Source organism: Calliphora vicina, chromosome 5 (genome assembly GCF_958450345.1).
Source record: "Calliphora vicina chromosome 5, idCalVici1.1, whole genome shotgun sequence".
NCBI classification, from domain to species: Eukaryota; Metazoa; Arthropoda; class Insecta; order Diptera; family Calliphoridae; genus Calliphora; species Calliphora vicina.
Genome location: NC_088784.1, coordinates 50,868,923 through 50,888,017, shown reverse-complemented (window position 1 = coordinate 50,888,017; position 19,095 = coordinate 50,868,923). Strand labels below are relative to the sequence as shown.

Below are 19,095 nucleotides of genomic sequence, written 5' to 3'. Positions count from 1 at the left end.
GGGCATTGTTGTTTGCCTTGCAAAAATATGTTGTGTTCAAACTAGAAACATAAAATATTTGACGTTTAAATAAAAGTATTTAAATTTATATCTTGTTTCAAATGTAAAGTAAAATCTATAAAATTTCACTTTATAGAAATGTCTGAATTATGTTTGTATGTATGTATATAACAAAAAAATAAAGCTTTTTGCAGCATTATTTAAAAATGATTTATAAAAAATATTATCATAAATGTGATCACAAGACAAATATGGGGCATTTCAACCAACTTTTGAAATCGATGTCTTCCGATCGCGATGAAATTTGCACCAATGTTAGTTCTATTGGACACCATTTTTCAACAAGATCGGTCAAGAACTCTCTGAGTTATAGGAGGTCAAAATTTGACATTTTGGCCAAACAGGGTTTTTTTTTTATCCATATAACTTATTACCTATTGTTCTTAGCAAAATGTGTCCCAAATAGTTTAAATAGCTATTTATGCAATTTTTCGAAAAAAAAATTAAAAAAATTTAATGAAATATTTTTGAGTTTTTTTTTAAATCAAAAATATTTTTGACTTTTTTTTTCAAAATGGGCACTTTTTTTTTTTTTTTTATTTTTTTAAGAAAGCTTAGGTCTTTTCCTAAGCGACCTATATGGTCGCTTAGTGGGATACGAGTGGGATATCTATCAAAAAAAATATTTTGTAACTCAAGATTTAAAATTTTTGAATTTTTTTGCAAAATCAAAAACTTTGTTGACTTTTTTTAAAAAAATGGACCCATTTTTTAATTTTTTTTTTGCTCAGAAGAAAGCTTATGTGTTTTCCTTTAACACCCTTTTTGTCGCTTAGTGGGATGCGAGTGGGATATCTATAAAAAAAATGTTTTGTAACTCAAGACATACAATTTTTTACTTTTTTTTGAAAAATCAAAAACCTTTTTGACTTTTTTTTTTTCCAAAATGGACTCTTTTTTTATTAATTTTTTTTGTCAAAAGAAAGCTTAGGTCTTTTCCTTTAAAACCTTTTTGGTCGCTTAGTGGGATGCGAGTGGGATATCTATCAAAATAAATGTTTTGTAACTCAAGACAAATGTTTTTAAATTGATTTTTTTCATATTTGTGTGTAAGTGTTTCTAAAACCTTAAAAATAAAAACCACAACAACTGACCGATAATAGCCACTGGAGGGGTGCAATATGAGGCCGACCGCTATTAATTTTCCACCTTGTCTGAGTTCCAAATTTGTCTGAGTTTTGTATCTTGCGGCTTTTTTAGTCAATCCTAGAGGTAGTTTTCAGCGCACGTGATTTTCATTGTTAAAATATCAGGTGCCCCAGAAACAAATTTTTGGAATCAAGTGGAAATATTTTATGGCCCTTCTCCGAAGTACCAGTTTATTTATTATTTTATGACATTTGACTTTAAGAAGTGGGTGGAGAGGTAGAAGTTGACAGGTAGGTTATTTATATGGTGGTTTATTTTTATTATTATTTGTAACATTTGGTTAAACTAGGTACTTTAGTATGTAAGCCTTTCTTGACCCTAATAAAAGATTTTAGACTCATTCATTAAAACGTACTACCTATATGATCTTAAAAAACTATTTATTGTCATTCTGAAGACATACGGAAATCAGTTTTTTAGAAACAGCGTTAAAGTTAAGACGTGTGTTATTTACATAAATACTTACATAATTCAAAATGTCTACGACTTCTAAAAAGGCTAAGGTTGAAAATGAAATTTATTCGTCTTTTTGTTTTAATCCCTTTAACAAAATGAAGCACAGTTCATCAGATATGCGAAATATTTCCGACGGCTTATTAAAAAAATTCCCTACGCTGTCAAAACGATTGAAAATTTGTGGATCATGCAGGAAAGAGCTCGGAAAGTTGAACGAATTACCGAATTTGAATAGTAATGAGCCTTGCGTTGAAGTTATTCCAGATGAAGACAAAAGTAATTCCGAGAATGAAGACAGAACTGTTGATGATGATGGTTATTCTAACTTTTCAAATTCAACGAATGAGTGTCGAAATCAATACCATAAGGATGCAGTAGAAGTTCTTGAACAAATAAAAGAGAAATACAAAACGTCACAGAGTGAAGCTGAAAGAATTCAACTTCTCACGCTTGCTCCAAGAATATGGAGTTCTGCAAAAACAATGACTGAGTTTGGAACGTCTCAACGAAAAGCAAGAATTGCCAAACAATTGGTTGCTGAGCATGGGATTCTCACACTCCCAAACAAAAAGAAGGGAAAAACTTTGGAGTGCGATACTAAATCTCTAATAACTCAGTTTTATCAGCGAGATGATATGAGTCGCCTGATGCCAGGGATGAAAGACTGGATGTCTGTACGAATCGATGGCAAGAAAGTTCAAATGCAGAAGAGAATGGTTCTCTGTAACCTGAATGAATTATTCGCAAACATTTCAATCTGAATACGAGGATGTCAAAATTGGATTCACAAAATTTACACAACTGAGGCCAAAACATTGCGTTTTGGCAGGAAGCAGCGGAACTCACACAGTATGTGTTTGTATTTACCATGAAAATGTTAAATTGATGTTGAAGGAAATCAACTTAAATTACTTAAAAGATGATTCATCAGAAGATTTACACCATTACTGCGATTGCCTTAAATTGACTATGTGCCCTAATGCTACAACTTCTTGCCACTTAGGTGAATGTTCGAATTGCCCGGAAACCACATCCATCAAAGAAAATTTAATCAACTGAAAACCATAATTTTAAATGTGGATGATTTTGTGGAAGAACTGTGTAGAGGATTGCTAAATTTGAGAACCCATGACTTTTTAGTCAAAGAGCAGTGGTCATTCTTCAAGGACTTGAAAACACATTTGAAGTCTGGTGAATTCATTATTTAATTTGATTTCGCAGAGAACTATAAATATGTTCTTCAGGATTCCATACAAGCATTCCACTTCAATAACGACCAAGCAACTATATTCACAGTAGTTATTTACTACATGAAAGAAGAAAACCTGGAACACAAAAGTATGGCAATCATATCCGACGATTTAAAACATGACACCGTTGCAGTTTATGAGTACCAGAAGATATTACTAAATTATCTAAAATCAAAATTTACAGTAGAAAAGGTATACTACGTTTCGGACGGAGCTCGTCAACATTTTAAAAACAAAAGTAGCTTCGCAAATCTTACAGCTCATGAAAAAGATTTTGGAATGCCAGCTGAGTGGCATTTTCATCCTACTGCTCATGGTAAAGGAGCATGTGATGGTATTGGAGCAAACCTCAAAAGAAATGCAGCGAAGTATAGCCTCCAGTGCTCTCATCAAGATCGCATCTTAGATGCGACTGCTTTATTCCATTGGGCAAAGAATTATTGTAAAGAAACTAAAATAGTTTTTAGTAGCAAAGATGATCATGAGGAAACATTGAAAACACTAATGAGCAGATTCGATGCTGCGGTAACAATCGATGGCACTGCTCAATACCATGCTTTCATACCGCTTGTCGATGGAAGACTCAAATTAAAAAAGTTTTCTGCATCTACTCAATGCGATTTCTTTCCAAAGCCAAAAAAGAAGCCAGCAGCGAAATCAGTAGCTGAATCTAATAACGCCAAGAAAGGATTGACAAAAAAAAGCAGCTAATAAAGGTGACAAATAAGGAGGATAAAAGTATGGATATTTGAAAATTTAAAAACTTCATAAATTAAGTGTAAAAATAGTTATTATATAAATTGATCTATTGTGATTAAGATTAAATTTTACTAAATTATTCATCTTTTTATTATTATTATTATTATATATTAAATTAATTATTATTACAAATAAATAACAAAATTAAATTATTCAACATTTCCATAGAAAAAAAGTGATTTTTATTCCTGAGGTTAACATATTATGGGTATTACAGTATCGAGGCTATGAAATTTTAGTTGGGTATGTTACATACCATCGGAAAGGCTAATGTGTCTAGTTTCTCTGCGTAAGTTTAATTTTTAAGGTTTACACACAAATATGAAAAAAATTAAAATAGTGCAAATTTAAAAACCTTTGTCTTGAGTTACAAAACATTTATTTTGATAGATATCCCACTCGCATCCCACTAAGCGACCAAAAAGGTTTTAAAGGAAAAGACCTAAGCTTTCTTTTGAGATAAAAAAAGAGTCCATTTTGGAAAAACAAAGTCAAAAAGGTTTTTGATTTTTCAAAAAAAAGTAAAAAATTGTATGTCTTGAGTTACAAAACATTTTTTTTATAGATAGCCCACTCGCATCCCACTAAGCGACAAAAAGGGTGTTAAAGGAAAACACATAAGCTTCCTTCTGAGCAAAAAAAAAATTAAAAAATGGGTCCATTTTTTTAAAAAAAGTCAACAAAGTTTTTGATTTTGCAAAAAAATTCAAAAATTTTAAATCTTGAGTTACAAAATATTTTTTTTTATAGATATCCCACTCGTATCCCACTAAGCGACCATATAGGTCGCTTAGGAAAAGACCTAAGCTTTCTTAAAAAAATAAAAAAAAAGGGCCCATTTTGAAAAAAAAAGTCAAAAATATTTTTGATTTAAAAAAAAAATCAAAAATATTTTATTAAATTTTTTTAATTTTTTTTTCGAAAGATTGCATAAATAGCTATCTAAACTATTTGGGACACATTTTGCTAAGAACAATAGGTAATAAGTTATATGGATAAAAAAAAACACCTGTTTGGCCAAAATTCAAATTTTGACCTCCTATAAGACATCGATTTCAAAAGTTGGTTCACTTGACATGAAATGCCCCATATATATTTCCCTTCGTGTGTTTGATACTATTTCGTTGTAGATTGATTAAACAAATATGGCAATTAAATGTGTACAGTGTGACTACGGAATCATCCCTTTGATTATTTGATGTAGTTTTGATCAAACACATGAAATATCTAGGTGTCAAATATTTAGCCTAGGCTGACATTACCTTAAGTCTCATAAGTACAATATAGTCTCTTCGGATTTGCTTTAGCATTGCATTGCTAAAGCAAATCCGCATTGTACAGGCTTTTCGTTCAGTTTTGACATTATTTAAAACTAGTTTTTGCACATTATAGTTGGGTCGTTAGGGGTTTTCCTTCACAGTAAAGCTTTTATTTATATTTTATTATATGCCAAATACTGAAATCAATAAATTTTGTAAATTTGTTATAATTCTTTACAGATGCCAAAAGAGTTGAAACAAAGGATTGAAGACTATTTTCAAACTTCATGGTCTCTTAACCATGGAATAGACATATACGAGGTGAGTTAATTGAAAGTAAAAACTAACTAAGAAGTTCTTAATAAAAAAATATACTCATTCTATATTAAATTTTGTTCAAGTTGGTAAAATATACCTTATGTAGTGTTTACAAAAATTAGACTTTTTAAAAACCGGTTTGTCGTTTAACCTAAAAATATTGGACACGAACTAATATTGAGGTAGTGGTTGGTGTTTTTTTAAAAATTTGTAAAACATTCAAAAAGTATGTTTACTAAATTAAATGTTTCCTGCAATAACAATTAAATTATTGCCCACGCTCTTAAAAATGCATGTAAATTTATTACTAAAAAGTAAGTAAGTTTTCATGTAAAATTGCATAATCTGCACAATATGTTTATCACAACTAATTACATATTTATATATACAAATATACATACAAAATGCAGTATTTTGAATGTTTTTCTACATGTTTATAATATAGAGCCATAACAGCCAAAAAGGCGTAAGCGCCATGATTATGGATTTTCGTTTTTTGACAATGATTGATAGTTCTCGATCTCCCTCGAGAACTAAAATTAGTATTTTTACCTGTGTTTGTGCAATATGGAGTTGTGGCAACAAGTGGTAAGGCATTGTTTTATCTTCTATATACATTAGGGATATAACCAAATTTTGGCCCTAGCACCACGCGATGTCAAATGTTGTGTTATTATGGAATATCTGGTGAATATGGTTTTTTTATATATAAAAGACACAAAACTTTACGGAATTTGCTTCGGTACTATTGTGCACTTCTTGGCTGAAAATGGGCGGAATTGGAAAAATGGGCGTGGAACCACCCATACCAAGTAAATAGTAATTTTCGAATATCTAAAGTACTTTTATAGCTAGAGTCTAACTTTTTATTTTAAATTACGTTCCTATCATTGTAAGTAGTTTGACTAAAAATAGGCTGGATCGAAGCTTGACCACGATAACTAGGGCACAAAGTATACAGAGGCATCACGAGACAGAAAATAATATAGTTCTATATTTGTTTCATTTTTAGTAACTGCCCTTTTGATTTTGTTTTAGTCTTAATTTTCTGCCGCAATAATTCAATTTCTTTCCGATTTAGTTTGATGCAATCATTTATTTTTGTAATATTTCACTTTTAATTGCCATTGTACATGTGGAGTTTTATTTTGCAAATGTAAAAAACAGCCAAGAATTTTGTTTCATTTAAATTTACACGTAAACAATACACACATTTTTATAATTTTCCATTTTAAAAAATTTTGTGCCACAGAATACGAAAAAATTTTCTTACAAATTTATTTGTTTGTTTTGTTCACATTTCTTTGTCTACCAAATTCGTGTTGTATATAGCGTTTTGTTTTAACACATCACTGATGTAATATATTTTACTGATAATTAATATATTACTATTAATACTTAAAATCCTAATATTACTTAATCCCAAAATATTGCAACACTTGATTAGAATACCCTGAATTGCAACTATGTAAATATTAGTAATAAGAGTAAATTGAAATAAATATCAGTTTCGTTACAGCCATCATTGCGTGCATTTCAATTCTGTTACGAACACAACATTTGGCGACGAGTAATAAAATTTTTTTTTTTAAAACATTTGAAAAACTATTAATGTTTCTTATTGTGCATAAAAAAATATCAAACAAATAAATTTAAAATAAAAGAAAAAAATAAGAAGTCACATTTTGTGCGTGTTTTAAAAGTAAAATCAACGAAACAATGACAACCGGCAATTTAGACGGCATAGAATTGCTTTTACAACAACAGCAAGAATTCACAAAGAATTTGCTAACACAACAACAATTATGGATGCAATCATTTCTGGACAAAAAACCAGAAGCTGCTCCCGTAGCGAAACTCACTTCTGATCAAATGATGGTACCAGCATTTCAAAAGTTCAATAAGGAACAACAACAGTGGGACTCTTATTTGCAACAATTGCAACAACATTTCGAAGCCTACTCAGTAACGTCGGCAGATAAACAAAAATCTTTTTTATTATCATGGTGCGGCGTACAAGTGTTTGATTTGCTCAAAAATTTGTTTGGCGTAACAAGTCTAGAAAACCAAACATACAAGGAATTAACCGAAAAGTTAACGGAACATTTTTCAGTCAGCCAGCACATAGTAGCAGCACGTTACAATTTTTTAAAAGGCAAATGAAGGGCTTCCAAACATACAGAGAGTGGATTGCAGATCTCCGTGGTTTAGCGAGGGACTGTAAGTTTATCTGTAACTCAAATACATGTTCATCAAATTATGTAGATGACATGATACGAGATCACGTAATTGTTAACACACCACACGACGCAGTTCGGTCTGCCGCTTTGCAGAAGCAGAGAGCAACTCTCTCTGACGTAATACTTATTGCAGAATCTTATGAGGCAACAACAAGAACTATGGCTACAATAAAAGAAACTTCTAGTGAAAAAACAATAGACATAAATTTAGTGAAGAAACATTTGTCTGCAAAAGAAAATAAAAAACACAAAAAAGAAAACCCAAAATATAAATTATGTTCAAACTGTTTTAATTCTCATACGAGGGAAGAGTGCAGATTTAAAAACGCAGTTTGCAATAAATGTGGAAAAAAGGGACACATAGCACCCGTGTGTATGTCAAAACCAAAATATGAAAATAAAAAAGTGTATAAAAACAGAAAACAAAACAATAATATTGATGTGGTTGAGAGACTTTACGGTTAAAGACTTTAAAGCAAATGTACGTTTAAAACCTGATGCTCAACCAAAATTTTTCAGAAGTCGACCAATTCCGTTCGCACAAATGCCTCAGTTTAAAGATGAAATAGAAAGACTAATTGAACAAAAAATAATTATTCCGGTAAAATTTAGTGATTGGGCTTCTCCCATTGTTTTGGCAAAAAAGCCGAATAATGCAATTCGTATATGCGGTGATTTTAAAGTAGCTGTCAACTCGCAAATTAACATTGAACAGTACCCGCTTCCAACGCGAGAAAGTTTATTTCATACCATTCGAAATGGTAAATATTTTTCAAAAATTGATTTGAAGGAAGCTTATCTTCAAATGGAGCTCGATGATACATCCAAGGAAATAATGGTGATTAATACACCCCTCGGACTTTTTCAGTATCAACGGTTACCCTATGGCATAGCTAGCGCCCCTGCTATTTTTCAAAATTATTTAGACGATATTATAATATCAGCCCCAACTTTAGAGGAACATTTCCAGCGAATCGAACAGGTACTTTCCGTTTTATTAGCAAATGGTATACGATGCAAGCAAGAAAAGTGTATGTTTTTACAACAAAAAATTACATACTTAGGCCGTCAAATAAGTTCAGAAGGAATACTACCTGATGAATCTGGTGTTCTTGCCGTTAAAAATTTGAAACCACCAAAAGATATCAAAAAACTGGAAGCTTTCATGGGCAAAGTCAACTATTACCACAACTTTGTGCCAAACTTTTCCACTGTCGCCGCTCCAATCAACATGTTACGCAGAAACAACATACCTTTTCGGTGGGGAGAAAGTCAACAAAAATCCTTCGAACAGCTTAAATCGCACATAATCAACGCAACTCAGCTTTCACATTTCCAGGATAACTTGCCGCTTATTCTTTCAACCGACGAATCGCCCGTCGGAATAGGTGCTGTCATTTCACACCTTCATCTGAAAGGCCAATCGACTTTGCCTCTAAGACACTGGACAAACATCAATTTAACTACAGCCAAATTGAAAAGGAGGCTCTCTCAATTATTTTTGGTGTTAAACGTTTCCACCAGTTCTTATATGGGCGCAAGTTTATCCTTGTTACTGACCACAAACCATTGGTAAGCATTTTAAATCCTTATAAACACCTACCTACAATGACTGCACATCGTATTCAACGCTGGGCTATAACGCTCATGGCATATCAGTTTGAGATAAAATATAAAAATACAGCGGATCATGGTAATGCGGATGCATTATCGCGTCTAACTATTGCAACAGACGAAAGTTTCGATAGAGAAGAAGACACATGCTTTTTAATATCTTTTGATACTATTCCTATGAGGACAGACATCTGCAAAGAATCAAAAGCCGACAAAACATTACGCACTGTTTATTATTTTGTAAAAAATGGTTGGCCAGACCGGCTCAGTCAAGAACAATCAAACCTAAAACCATTTTTTAATCACAGGAATAATTTAACTATATACAAAAATTTACTTTGTATACAAACTGACTTTATTCGTGTCATTATACCAGATGCTTTAAAGAATCAAATGCTTAAAATGTTACATGACGGACATTGGGGAGTTATTAAAATGAAACAACTCGCTAGGCAGTACATTTGGTGGAACAACATCGACGCGGACATTACAAAAATGTCTTCTGAATGCGAAATATGTAAAGTTCAGAATCAAGCTCCTTCTAAAGTATACGAAAGCTGGCCAAAGTCATCAAAGCCCTGGGACAGGATACATATAGATTTCGCTGGACCTATTTTCAATTCCATGTGGCTCATATGCGTCGATGCATTTTCGCAGTTTCCATACGTTTCAACAATGAAAAATACAACAACAGAAGACACTGTTGCAGCTCTTTCAGCAAAATTTTCTATTGAAGGCATACCAAATGCAATCGTTAGCGACAACGGTCCGCAGCTAAGCTCTGACAAATTCGAACAATTTTGCACAACACTTGGTATTCGCCATATTACAACTACGACGTTTCACCCAGCTTCTAACGGTTTAGCTGAACTTTTTGTCAGAACATTTAAAACTTATGTTCGTAAAAACATCGAAGACAACATGCCAGTTAAAGATGCTGTCCATAAGTTTCTTTCTACTTACCGGTTTATGCCAAACGCCGAAGATAAATCCCCCGCAGAACTCATACGAGGTAGACCTATAAGCACAATCTGGTCTCAGTTTTTAGAAACTTCCAAGGAATATCAACAATTTTCAATTTCACCAAAATATCAAATCAACGATACTGTTTACATCAGAAATTATAGCAAGGGGAAGAAGTGGATACCAGGCACTATACAAACAAAAATTGGTAAAGTAATTTTTACAATAAATACAGAAAAGGGAATTTGCAGACGACATGTCAACCAGATAAAACCTCGCAGTGTTCCAACCATCGATCCAGAGCATCTTAGTGGCAACGACGAATCACAATCACCAACATCATCGACAACACATCCATCAACATATGACACTTCCGAAAACAATAAGCAAAACTTAAATTATTATAATTTTATTAACAATAATAATTGAATTATTAACACTAATTTTTTTAATTTCTTTAAACTAAAACAAATTTAATTTTGAATTAATTTTACTATGTAGTCTTGAAAACTTTGGGGTGGAGTAATGTAATATATTTTACTGATAATTAATATATTACTATTAATACTTAAAATCCTAATATTACTTAATCCCAAAATATTGCAACACTTGATTAGAATACCCTGAATTGCAACTATGTAAATATTAGTAATAAGAGTAAATTGAAATAAATATTAGTTTCGTTACAACCATCATTGCGTGCATTTCAATTCTGTTACGAACACAACTGATATTGTAGTACAAAATATATTGATATCTCTTTTTATGAGAACTGCCCTAACATCTGATTTTGAGTTTTTTAAACGTCAAATTTGACACTTCTGTATATTCTGTGACTAGGGGTAGCGAAACGCATCGTGCTAAAGCTAGTTTTAATATAAATATATTTCGATAAATTATTATTTTGTGGTGTTGTAAAACTTTGTTTCAGTTTTCAATTAAAAATGGTAGCGATACTGATTCTAATCATTGTTCCGAGCAAAAAACTTTTTCGCAAACATGTTTTGATTCGGAATCTTCAGATTCAGTACCTAAAGAATCTGAGAATGAGATTGAACAAGATACACGTGTGGGTAAAAGGGGTTACAAAAAGCCAAGAATGTTACCAAAGAGATTACAAAATAAGAAACAACATGATACTAGTTTTCACCCGCATCCGAGTGCAACTAAAAAATGTCCAAATCATTGTGGCGATAAGTTCACCGCATCAGATCGGTTAGCAATAAATGAACATTTTTGGGGTATTGGCAACAAAATAAGACAAAAGACTGGTTGATTTCGTGTATGATACGAAAGTCCGTCCAAAGACGAAGAGGTGGTAGTACCAAAAGGCAATATACCTATAATTATGTTATTCATTACAATGATAATAATATTAAAGTGCGCCAAAAGTTTTTGCTGAAAACGCTTCACATATCACAAAAAAATTAAAATTGACCAGAAATAATGCAAGTGGTTTGAAAATTTTTAAATTTAAAATACGATAAATCTATTAAAGATTCACTACCTGAAGCAGATCAAGATTACATTCAGTATTCACTTTAAAGTTAATTATTTTTGAAACCATTGAACCATTACAGGATAAACATTATTTATGTAATTTATGAATTAAACCAATGAATTTAATGTTAAAAACGTTTTTGTTATTTGCTATTTCTTATAAATTATAACATAAAGTTGTTTTTTAATAAAATTAAAAGGACGAAACCGCCTTAACATAAAATATTGGCTAGACATCATGATAGCAAAAAAGACGTAAGCGACATAAATACCCGTTGTCGAGGAAATATATGAAATAAATTAAATGCAATGTACCCAGCAGTTTGAAAAGTGCCAATTGGAAACCTTTCACTAGCTATATTACTACTTGTACAACACACTAGTTCGCTGTGGCTAGTTAAATGGTTATAATTTGCACTACATTTCACCAGCATATTCAGTAATATACAATAGTCAGATATTTGTCATAAGTTTTTGAAAATAAATTCAAGAAAAATAAAATCTTCTAAAATATACCACTTCGATGGCCACATGTAATGCTGAATGTGGCCGTTTGTGTTTTCGTTCTCAGTGATGATGTAGCAAATGCAAAAATAGAGAGTAGACTCCCATGTTATTCTTAATAACAATTAGAGAGCAGTACAAATAAGAGCTCAGTAGTTTAGTGGTTACAGCATTTGACTAGAAAGCGAGAGGTTGTGTTCAACCCCGCTCTCAGAAAAATTTCTTTTTTCTTTTTTTTCACAAATGCTGGAGTATTTTCACTATTGAATTTAATAGTGAAGTGCTTTGCAGAATGTGTCAATCGGCCACTTGCAATGACATCCCCGTGTTAAATTCACCAGTCAATAACGTTGCGAGTGGGTTGAAAATTCACTAGTAGTAGTTCTTAGTGGCCACCGAATTCGACGTAGCGGAACTAGTGCAGTGAACTGCAGGGTATATATAAGAAGTAACAGTGCATACCCTGCAGTTCATTGCACTAGTTCCGCTACGACGAATTCGTTGGCCACTAAGAACTACTACTAGTGAATTTTCAACCCACTCGCAACGTTATTGACTGTGAATTTAACACAGGGATGTCATTGCAAGTGGCCGATTGGCACACTTGTCAATATGTGGGTGAAACATGAAACCAAAATCCCTTATGAACGTACTACTTATTCATTGCATACATTACGGTCCTGAATTATCAAAACTAGGATCGCCTGGTGGCCGAAATTCGACCACTTTTAAAACGCTATATTTTTTTTATATTGTGCACATCTATTTAAACCATATATATTTCATCAATATTGGTGGACAATAACATACTTAAAAGTGTGGGCTATTTATATATAAGAAGATGTAACCAAAATCATCCATCATTATTTGAAATTTTTGTAACAGGTCTGCTGTCATCGTATTTCCTAATGTTCTTGATACAGCTGTCGCTGGGCTGGCAATTTTTGAATGATTGTGACTGGTGTTGATTCGACGATTCAATTGTGGAGGGAATAGATGGTATGATATGGTTAGTGTCTGTCATCTGGATGACAGAATGCAATTTTTCAAGTTTTTATTATAATTCTATCGTCATTGTTGTTTAGATGTCAACCATGTCCACTTCATTACTTACCGTTACCACTATAAAAAAAGTACCGAAACGAACAAACTCAAAAACGACTACTGAATTCTCAGCCGCTGACTTTTGATTCTCCAAAAACAATATATTTTTTGTTTTTGTTTAATTTTATGAGGAATAAAATATAAATAATATAATAAAATAAAAATGTCTTGTTATTTTATCATGCTTAATGTAATAAATGTTTAATGTATATGTGGCAACCCGACCACAACTGACAGGAGTGACAGGATCGGAAAAAGAGAACTATCTGGCAACGTCTGACTAAACCAGAAAAAAGACATTAATCTGTGTAGATTTTTGACTGATTGTGACTGGTGTTGATTCGACGATTCAATTGTGGAGGGAATGTTATTTGAAATAGATGGTATGGGTTCAAGATTTATAAGAGGTAAAACAATGACGATATGGTTAGTGTCTTTCATCTGGATGACAGAATGCAATTTTTCAAGTTTTTATTATAATTCTATCGTCATTGTTGTTTAGATGTCAACCATGTCCACTTTATTACTTACCGTTACCATTATAAAAAAAAGTACCGAAACGAACAAACTCAAAAACGACTACTGAATTCTCAGCCGCTGAATTTTGATTCTCCAAAAACAATATATTTTTTGTTTTTGTTTAATTTTATGAGGAATAAAATATAAATAATATAATAAAATAAAAATGTCTTCTTATTGTATCATGCTTAATGTAATAAATGTTTAATGTATATGTGGCAACCCGACCACAACTGACAGGAGTGACAGGATCGGAAAAAGAGCACGATCTGGCAACGTCTGACTAAACCAGAAAAAAGACATTAATCTGTGTAGATTTAAATAAAATAAAAAGTTAATAAAACTTAAAATTATAGAACTCTACAATTGGTGACCCTTCGACACTAACAAATTATTTTTTATTCTACGCAACGTGAGATATGTCGCTTAATGATCCAGCAGGTTCTGTGATAATGCCAAAAGCAGAGCAGCAAACAACTTCACCTGCAATGGACGTAGTCGCTTCAATAAAAATTACAATGCCAACATTGACGGAAACTGGCATTGAAGCATTCTTTTACGCTATAGAATTTTGGTTTGAAGCCTCTGGTATACTATCGGATGTTAAAAAATTTAATACAAATGTGCTTCGATACCACCAGCAAAGCTACTGTCCCATCATTGACTCAGCACCATCAACTAAGAAGTATAATTAATCAAATGCACATTAATTTAATACTTCGCTGATAGCTAACGACGGCGATTCCAGCGTGTGCCATTAGGAGATCAAAAGCCCAGCGAAATGAAACGGGTAGCAGGAGATCCCCTAAATCAAACCATATTACAATATTTGTGGGTGAGTCGTATGCCAAACCATATACAACCTGCAATAATCGCTGCTAACTTCGACATATTGGGTAAAATCAAGATAGCAGATTCAATTATCGATTCTATGCAGTTACAACATAATCACGTCAGAGAAATTGCAATGCCTTCAGCAGAAGTAGAATGTCTACAAAACCAAGTGGCACATTTGTCTCGTGACGTACAAGTAATGCTGCTTAATAACAACTTCAGAAATCGTTCCCGTTCACGCATCGTAAGTAGAGACAATGCCTAGCAATTTGAAAATTGCCAATTGGAAAACTTTCACTAGCTATATTACTATTTGTACAACTAACTAGTTTGATGTGGCTGCTAAAGTGGTAGTTAAATGGTTATTATTTGCACTACATTTCACCAGCATATTCAGCAACAAACAATAGTCAGATATTTGTCTTTAGTTTTTGAAAATAAATTCAAGAAAAATAAAATCTTCTAAAATATACCACTTCGATCGCCACATATAATGCTGAATGTGGCCGTTTGTGTTTTCGTTCTCAATGATGATGTAGAAAATGCAAAAATTGAGAGTAGAATCACATTTTAGTCTTAATAACAATTACAGAGCAGTCTGTGGTTTAGTGGTTAGAGCATTTCACTAGAAAACGAGAGGTTATGTATTCAACACCGCACTCATAAAAATTTATTGAATTTAATGGTGAAGTGTTATGCAGAGTGTGACAATCAGCCACTTGCAATGACATTCCCGTGTTAAATTCACCAGTCAAATCCTAAAAATATGCAATCATTTCGTTTACGAATTTACGACACATCAACAAAAATAAATTTTTTAATTGACACTGGTGCGTATGTGTCCGTCATACCGAAAGTATTACAATCAGCCAATTTAAAACCATCGGATATGCATCTATACGCAGCTAATGGATCTACAATTTCAGTATACGGTGATGTATTACTTAAATTTAATTTAAGACCTGATTTTGTTTGGAAGTTTTTAATAGCAGACGTTAATCAGGCAATTATTGGTACAGATTTTTTGGCGCACTATGATTTATTGGTTGACTTGAAACACAGGTGTTTATTAGATTATTTAACAACTTTAAAAACTGATTGTGTGGTCGACAAAACAAAGCAGCTGTCAATCAAATCCTTCGATACCAAAATTCAATATTCGGACATTCTACAACAGTTTGGCGAAGTTACACCTCCAGCCCAACCCGGTGCAGTTTCTAAGTCAACTAAACTCATAGAATTGAAACTACTGGCCAACCTGTATTTTCACGCCCTCGACGGCTATCACCGGAGAAACTCACAGCTGCCCGTAATGAGTTCGAATCATTAATAAAACTTGGCATTTATCGCCCATCGAGCAGCAATTGGGCTAGCCCACTCCATATGGTTCGAAATCCCGATGGGACGTGGAGGCCTTGTGGCGATTACCGCGAGCTTAACGCAATCACAGAACACGATCGCTATCCAATTCCTTATCTTCAAGATTTTTCTGTAGTGCTGGCCGGAAATTCCATTTTTTCAAAAGAAGATCTAAAGAAAGAATTTCATTAAGTACCGATACATCCTGACGATATGCCGAAGACTGCAATTACGACGCCTTTTGGCCTTTTTGAGTCACGCATATTACATTTGGACTGAAAAACGCAGCCCAAACATTTCAGCGGCTAATTCATGAGGTGCTAAGAGGCTTATCATTCGTTTTCGCATATTTGGATGATGTTATTATTGCATCACCCTCAGAGGAAGAGCACATAAAACATCTCACAAGAGTTTTCCAACGATTTCGGGATAATAATTTGACAATTAATTCTCGAAGGTTGAATTCGGTTTAACGGAACTAAAATTCCTAGGACAAGAAAGAGTTGAAGCGCTACTAAAATTTCGTCTACCGAAAGTGGTGAAGGATTTAAAAAAATGTTTGGCAATGTTAAATTTCTATAGGCGTTTTTTACCTCGAACATTGATATTCCACAATTATTGTTTAATATGATAGTCGGTAATAAACGAAATGATACGACGCCATTAAATTAAAATACAGCTTGCAAATTGTACGATGCTGGCTCACCCACTTCCAGAAGCTGAGTTTTCGTTGTGGGCAGACGCTTTAAATTTCGCCGCAGGGCCGTGTTAAACCAAATGGTTAAAAAACGTAGTACAACCCCTTTTTCAAAAAAGTTTTCATCAGCTGAAATGCGCTACAGTACTTATGATAGGGAGTTAACAGCGGTCTACCTTGCAATGCGTCATTTTAGGTACAAGATTGAGGGACGTTCTTGCCACATTTATGCTGATCATAAGCCATTAATTTATGCATTTAAACAGATAATTGAGTGAGTGTTCGATAGACAAGCTAGACAATTGGATTTTATTGCGCAAATCACTACTGATATACGTCATGTAGAAGGTGAGAAGAATATTGTAGCTGATTTGCTGTCACGAATCGATGTGATTAATGCAGTAATAATCAACTACAATGAATTGGCAACAGCTCAATCAACTGATGATGAATTACAGTCTTTATTGGATTCGAATGTAGAAAGTTCATGAAAGCTCAGATCTTTTATCCTTCCTGGTAGCTCAAGACCAGTGTATTGCGATACATCTTTAGATCGAGTATGTCCTTTTATCACCAAAGGATTTCGTAAAACATTTTTGCATTCGACTCATGATATGTCACACCCGGATACACGTGCCACAGCCAAATGAATGACTGAAAGATTTATTTGGCCAGGTATACAAAAAGACAGCAGAAGTTTTGCTCGAGATTGTTTGCATTGGCAACGAAATAAAGTAACACAACATACCCAGACTGCTTACTGCTCATTTGAACATTGACATCGTCGGACCTTTTCCGCTGTCTGAAGGCAATCGTTATTGTTTAACGGTTATTGATCGTTTTACTCTGTGGCCTGATACTTTCCCAATGCCGGACATGACTGCAAAAACCGTAGCGGAAACCTTGGTAAAAGAATGGATATCGCGATTCGGAATTTCAATTGATATTATGACCGACTTAGGTCGGCAGTTCGAAAGCACTTTATTTAAGGAACTTCTGCGTATGCTTGAAGTACATCATCAAAGCACTACGCCATACCACCCTCAATAAAATGGCATTATAGAGCACCGCACTCTTAAATCAGCAATTTTATGTCACAACGTTAACAAATATTTGCCGATAATTTTATTGGGTCTACGATGTACATACAAAGAGGACATCCAAGCAACGCCGGCAGAGCTTGTCTACGGCACTACATTACGCTTTCCTGCTGATTTTTGGTTGAAAACTCGTGCGAGTATGAAATAGAGTTCGTAAAACAACTTCGACATGCTATGGAAAATCGACTGGTCGATTCGGCATGGAACTATAATTGACTGTAATTGTACCAAAACTAGGATTGCTCCACGGAAAAATTTTTCCGGGGACTATTTTTGGGAAATTCCAGTGAAATTTCGGGATTTTTTAAAGTTACAATGAACCAATAAACAGTTGTAATGAATAAATTTGGATCGATTTCATTACATCCATTCATTCTTTTGGTTCTAGCAACAGATATTCAGTTGATAATGAAGCATCGTAGTTTAAATTATCGAATTTTTGTCACCCATCTAACATTTTTTAGCCACAGCAGAAAAAATCTGTCCTTAAGAATTACAAATTCTATGGATATTTATATTCAACAGAAAATAATGGCAATAATAATCGCTTAAAATTGTTAATATACTTTTTGGTTTGAAAAACACTTAAAATTACGAGTGTGACAAGACTAGTCGAATTCCGCTATTTCTTATTTATTTCAAAAACTCATAAGTAGGGGGCGGATTTATATGCAAATGCATGTTTTTTCTCGAACGTCCAAATACAATGTAGACCAATTATCTATCCGAATCGCACATTTTGCTGCAAAATGGCATCGATTTGTTAGTGCATATTTTTGCATATTTTATTGATAATGCATATTTTGTTATATTTTACTTCAAAATGCATATTTATATGCATATTATGCTAATTTTTAATAAAAATATAATTTTTTGTCATTAATGGGCAATACATTGTTTCGACAACAATTTTTTTTGTCGAATTTATTATAGAAATAGCAGTAGATAACATTTACTAACTAAAAATTATTTTAAAAATAGTTTTAGAACTTTAATTGTTTAATTCCTGGTATAATTTAAAGAGTTCTAACTGCTGGCAACAGTGTTGTGTATTTTTTTGGACATTTCGAATTCCATACTTAATTATTTTATGTTTCTGCACAAAAATATAAGTGCATATTTTTTAAATTTTTAGGTCATATTTTGATTTTTTTGAAGCATATTTTAGGCGCATATTTTCCAATAATAAATGCATGAAAATCCGCCCCCTACTCATAAGTATAATTTTAAAAAGCTTATTGTTAATATTTAGCTATAATTGATAGAGAACATAAATTCGTAAATTGCTTTTAATATCGAGCCCTTTTCGCAAAACGGACTTAAGCGACATGATATTAGATTTTCTTTTTTTTTATGGAAATCGATAATATAGGTTTATTAGCATCATTCCTGAAAATTTCGTAACTGTAG

The 19,095-nt window shown here is 33.0% G+C and overlaps 1 protein-coding gene across 1 annotated transcript in view; it reads left to right on the top strand.

The window, feature by feature from the left end:
• The window catches only part of Elk (Eag-like K[+] channel), a 464,478-nt gene that overhangs the window by 342,941 nt on the left and 102,442 nt on the right, over positions 1–19,095 (top strand). Inside the window, exon 7 of the mRNA XM_065512744.1 lies at positions 5,174–5,254. Coding sequence (XP_065368816.1) covers positions 5,174–5,254 — 81 coding nt within the window. The remainder of the gene's footprint in view (positions 1–5,173; positions 5,255–19,095) is intronic.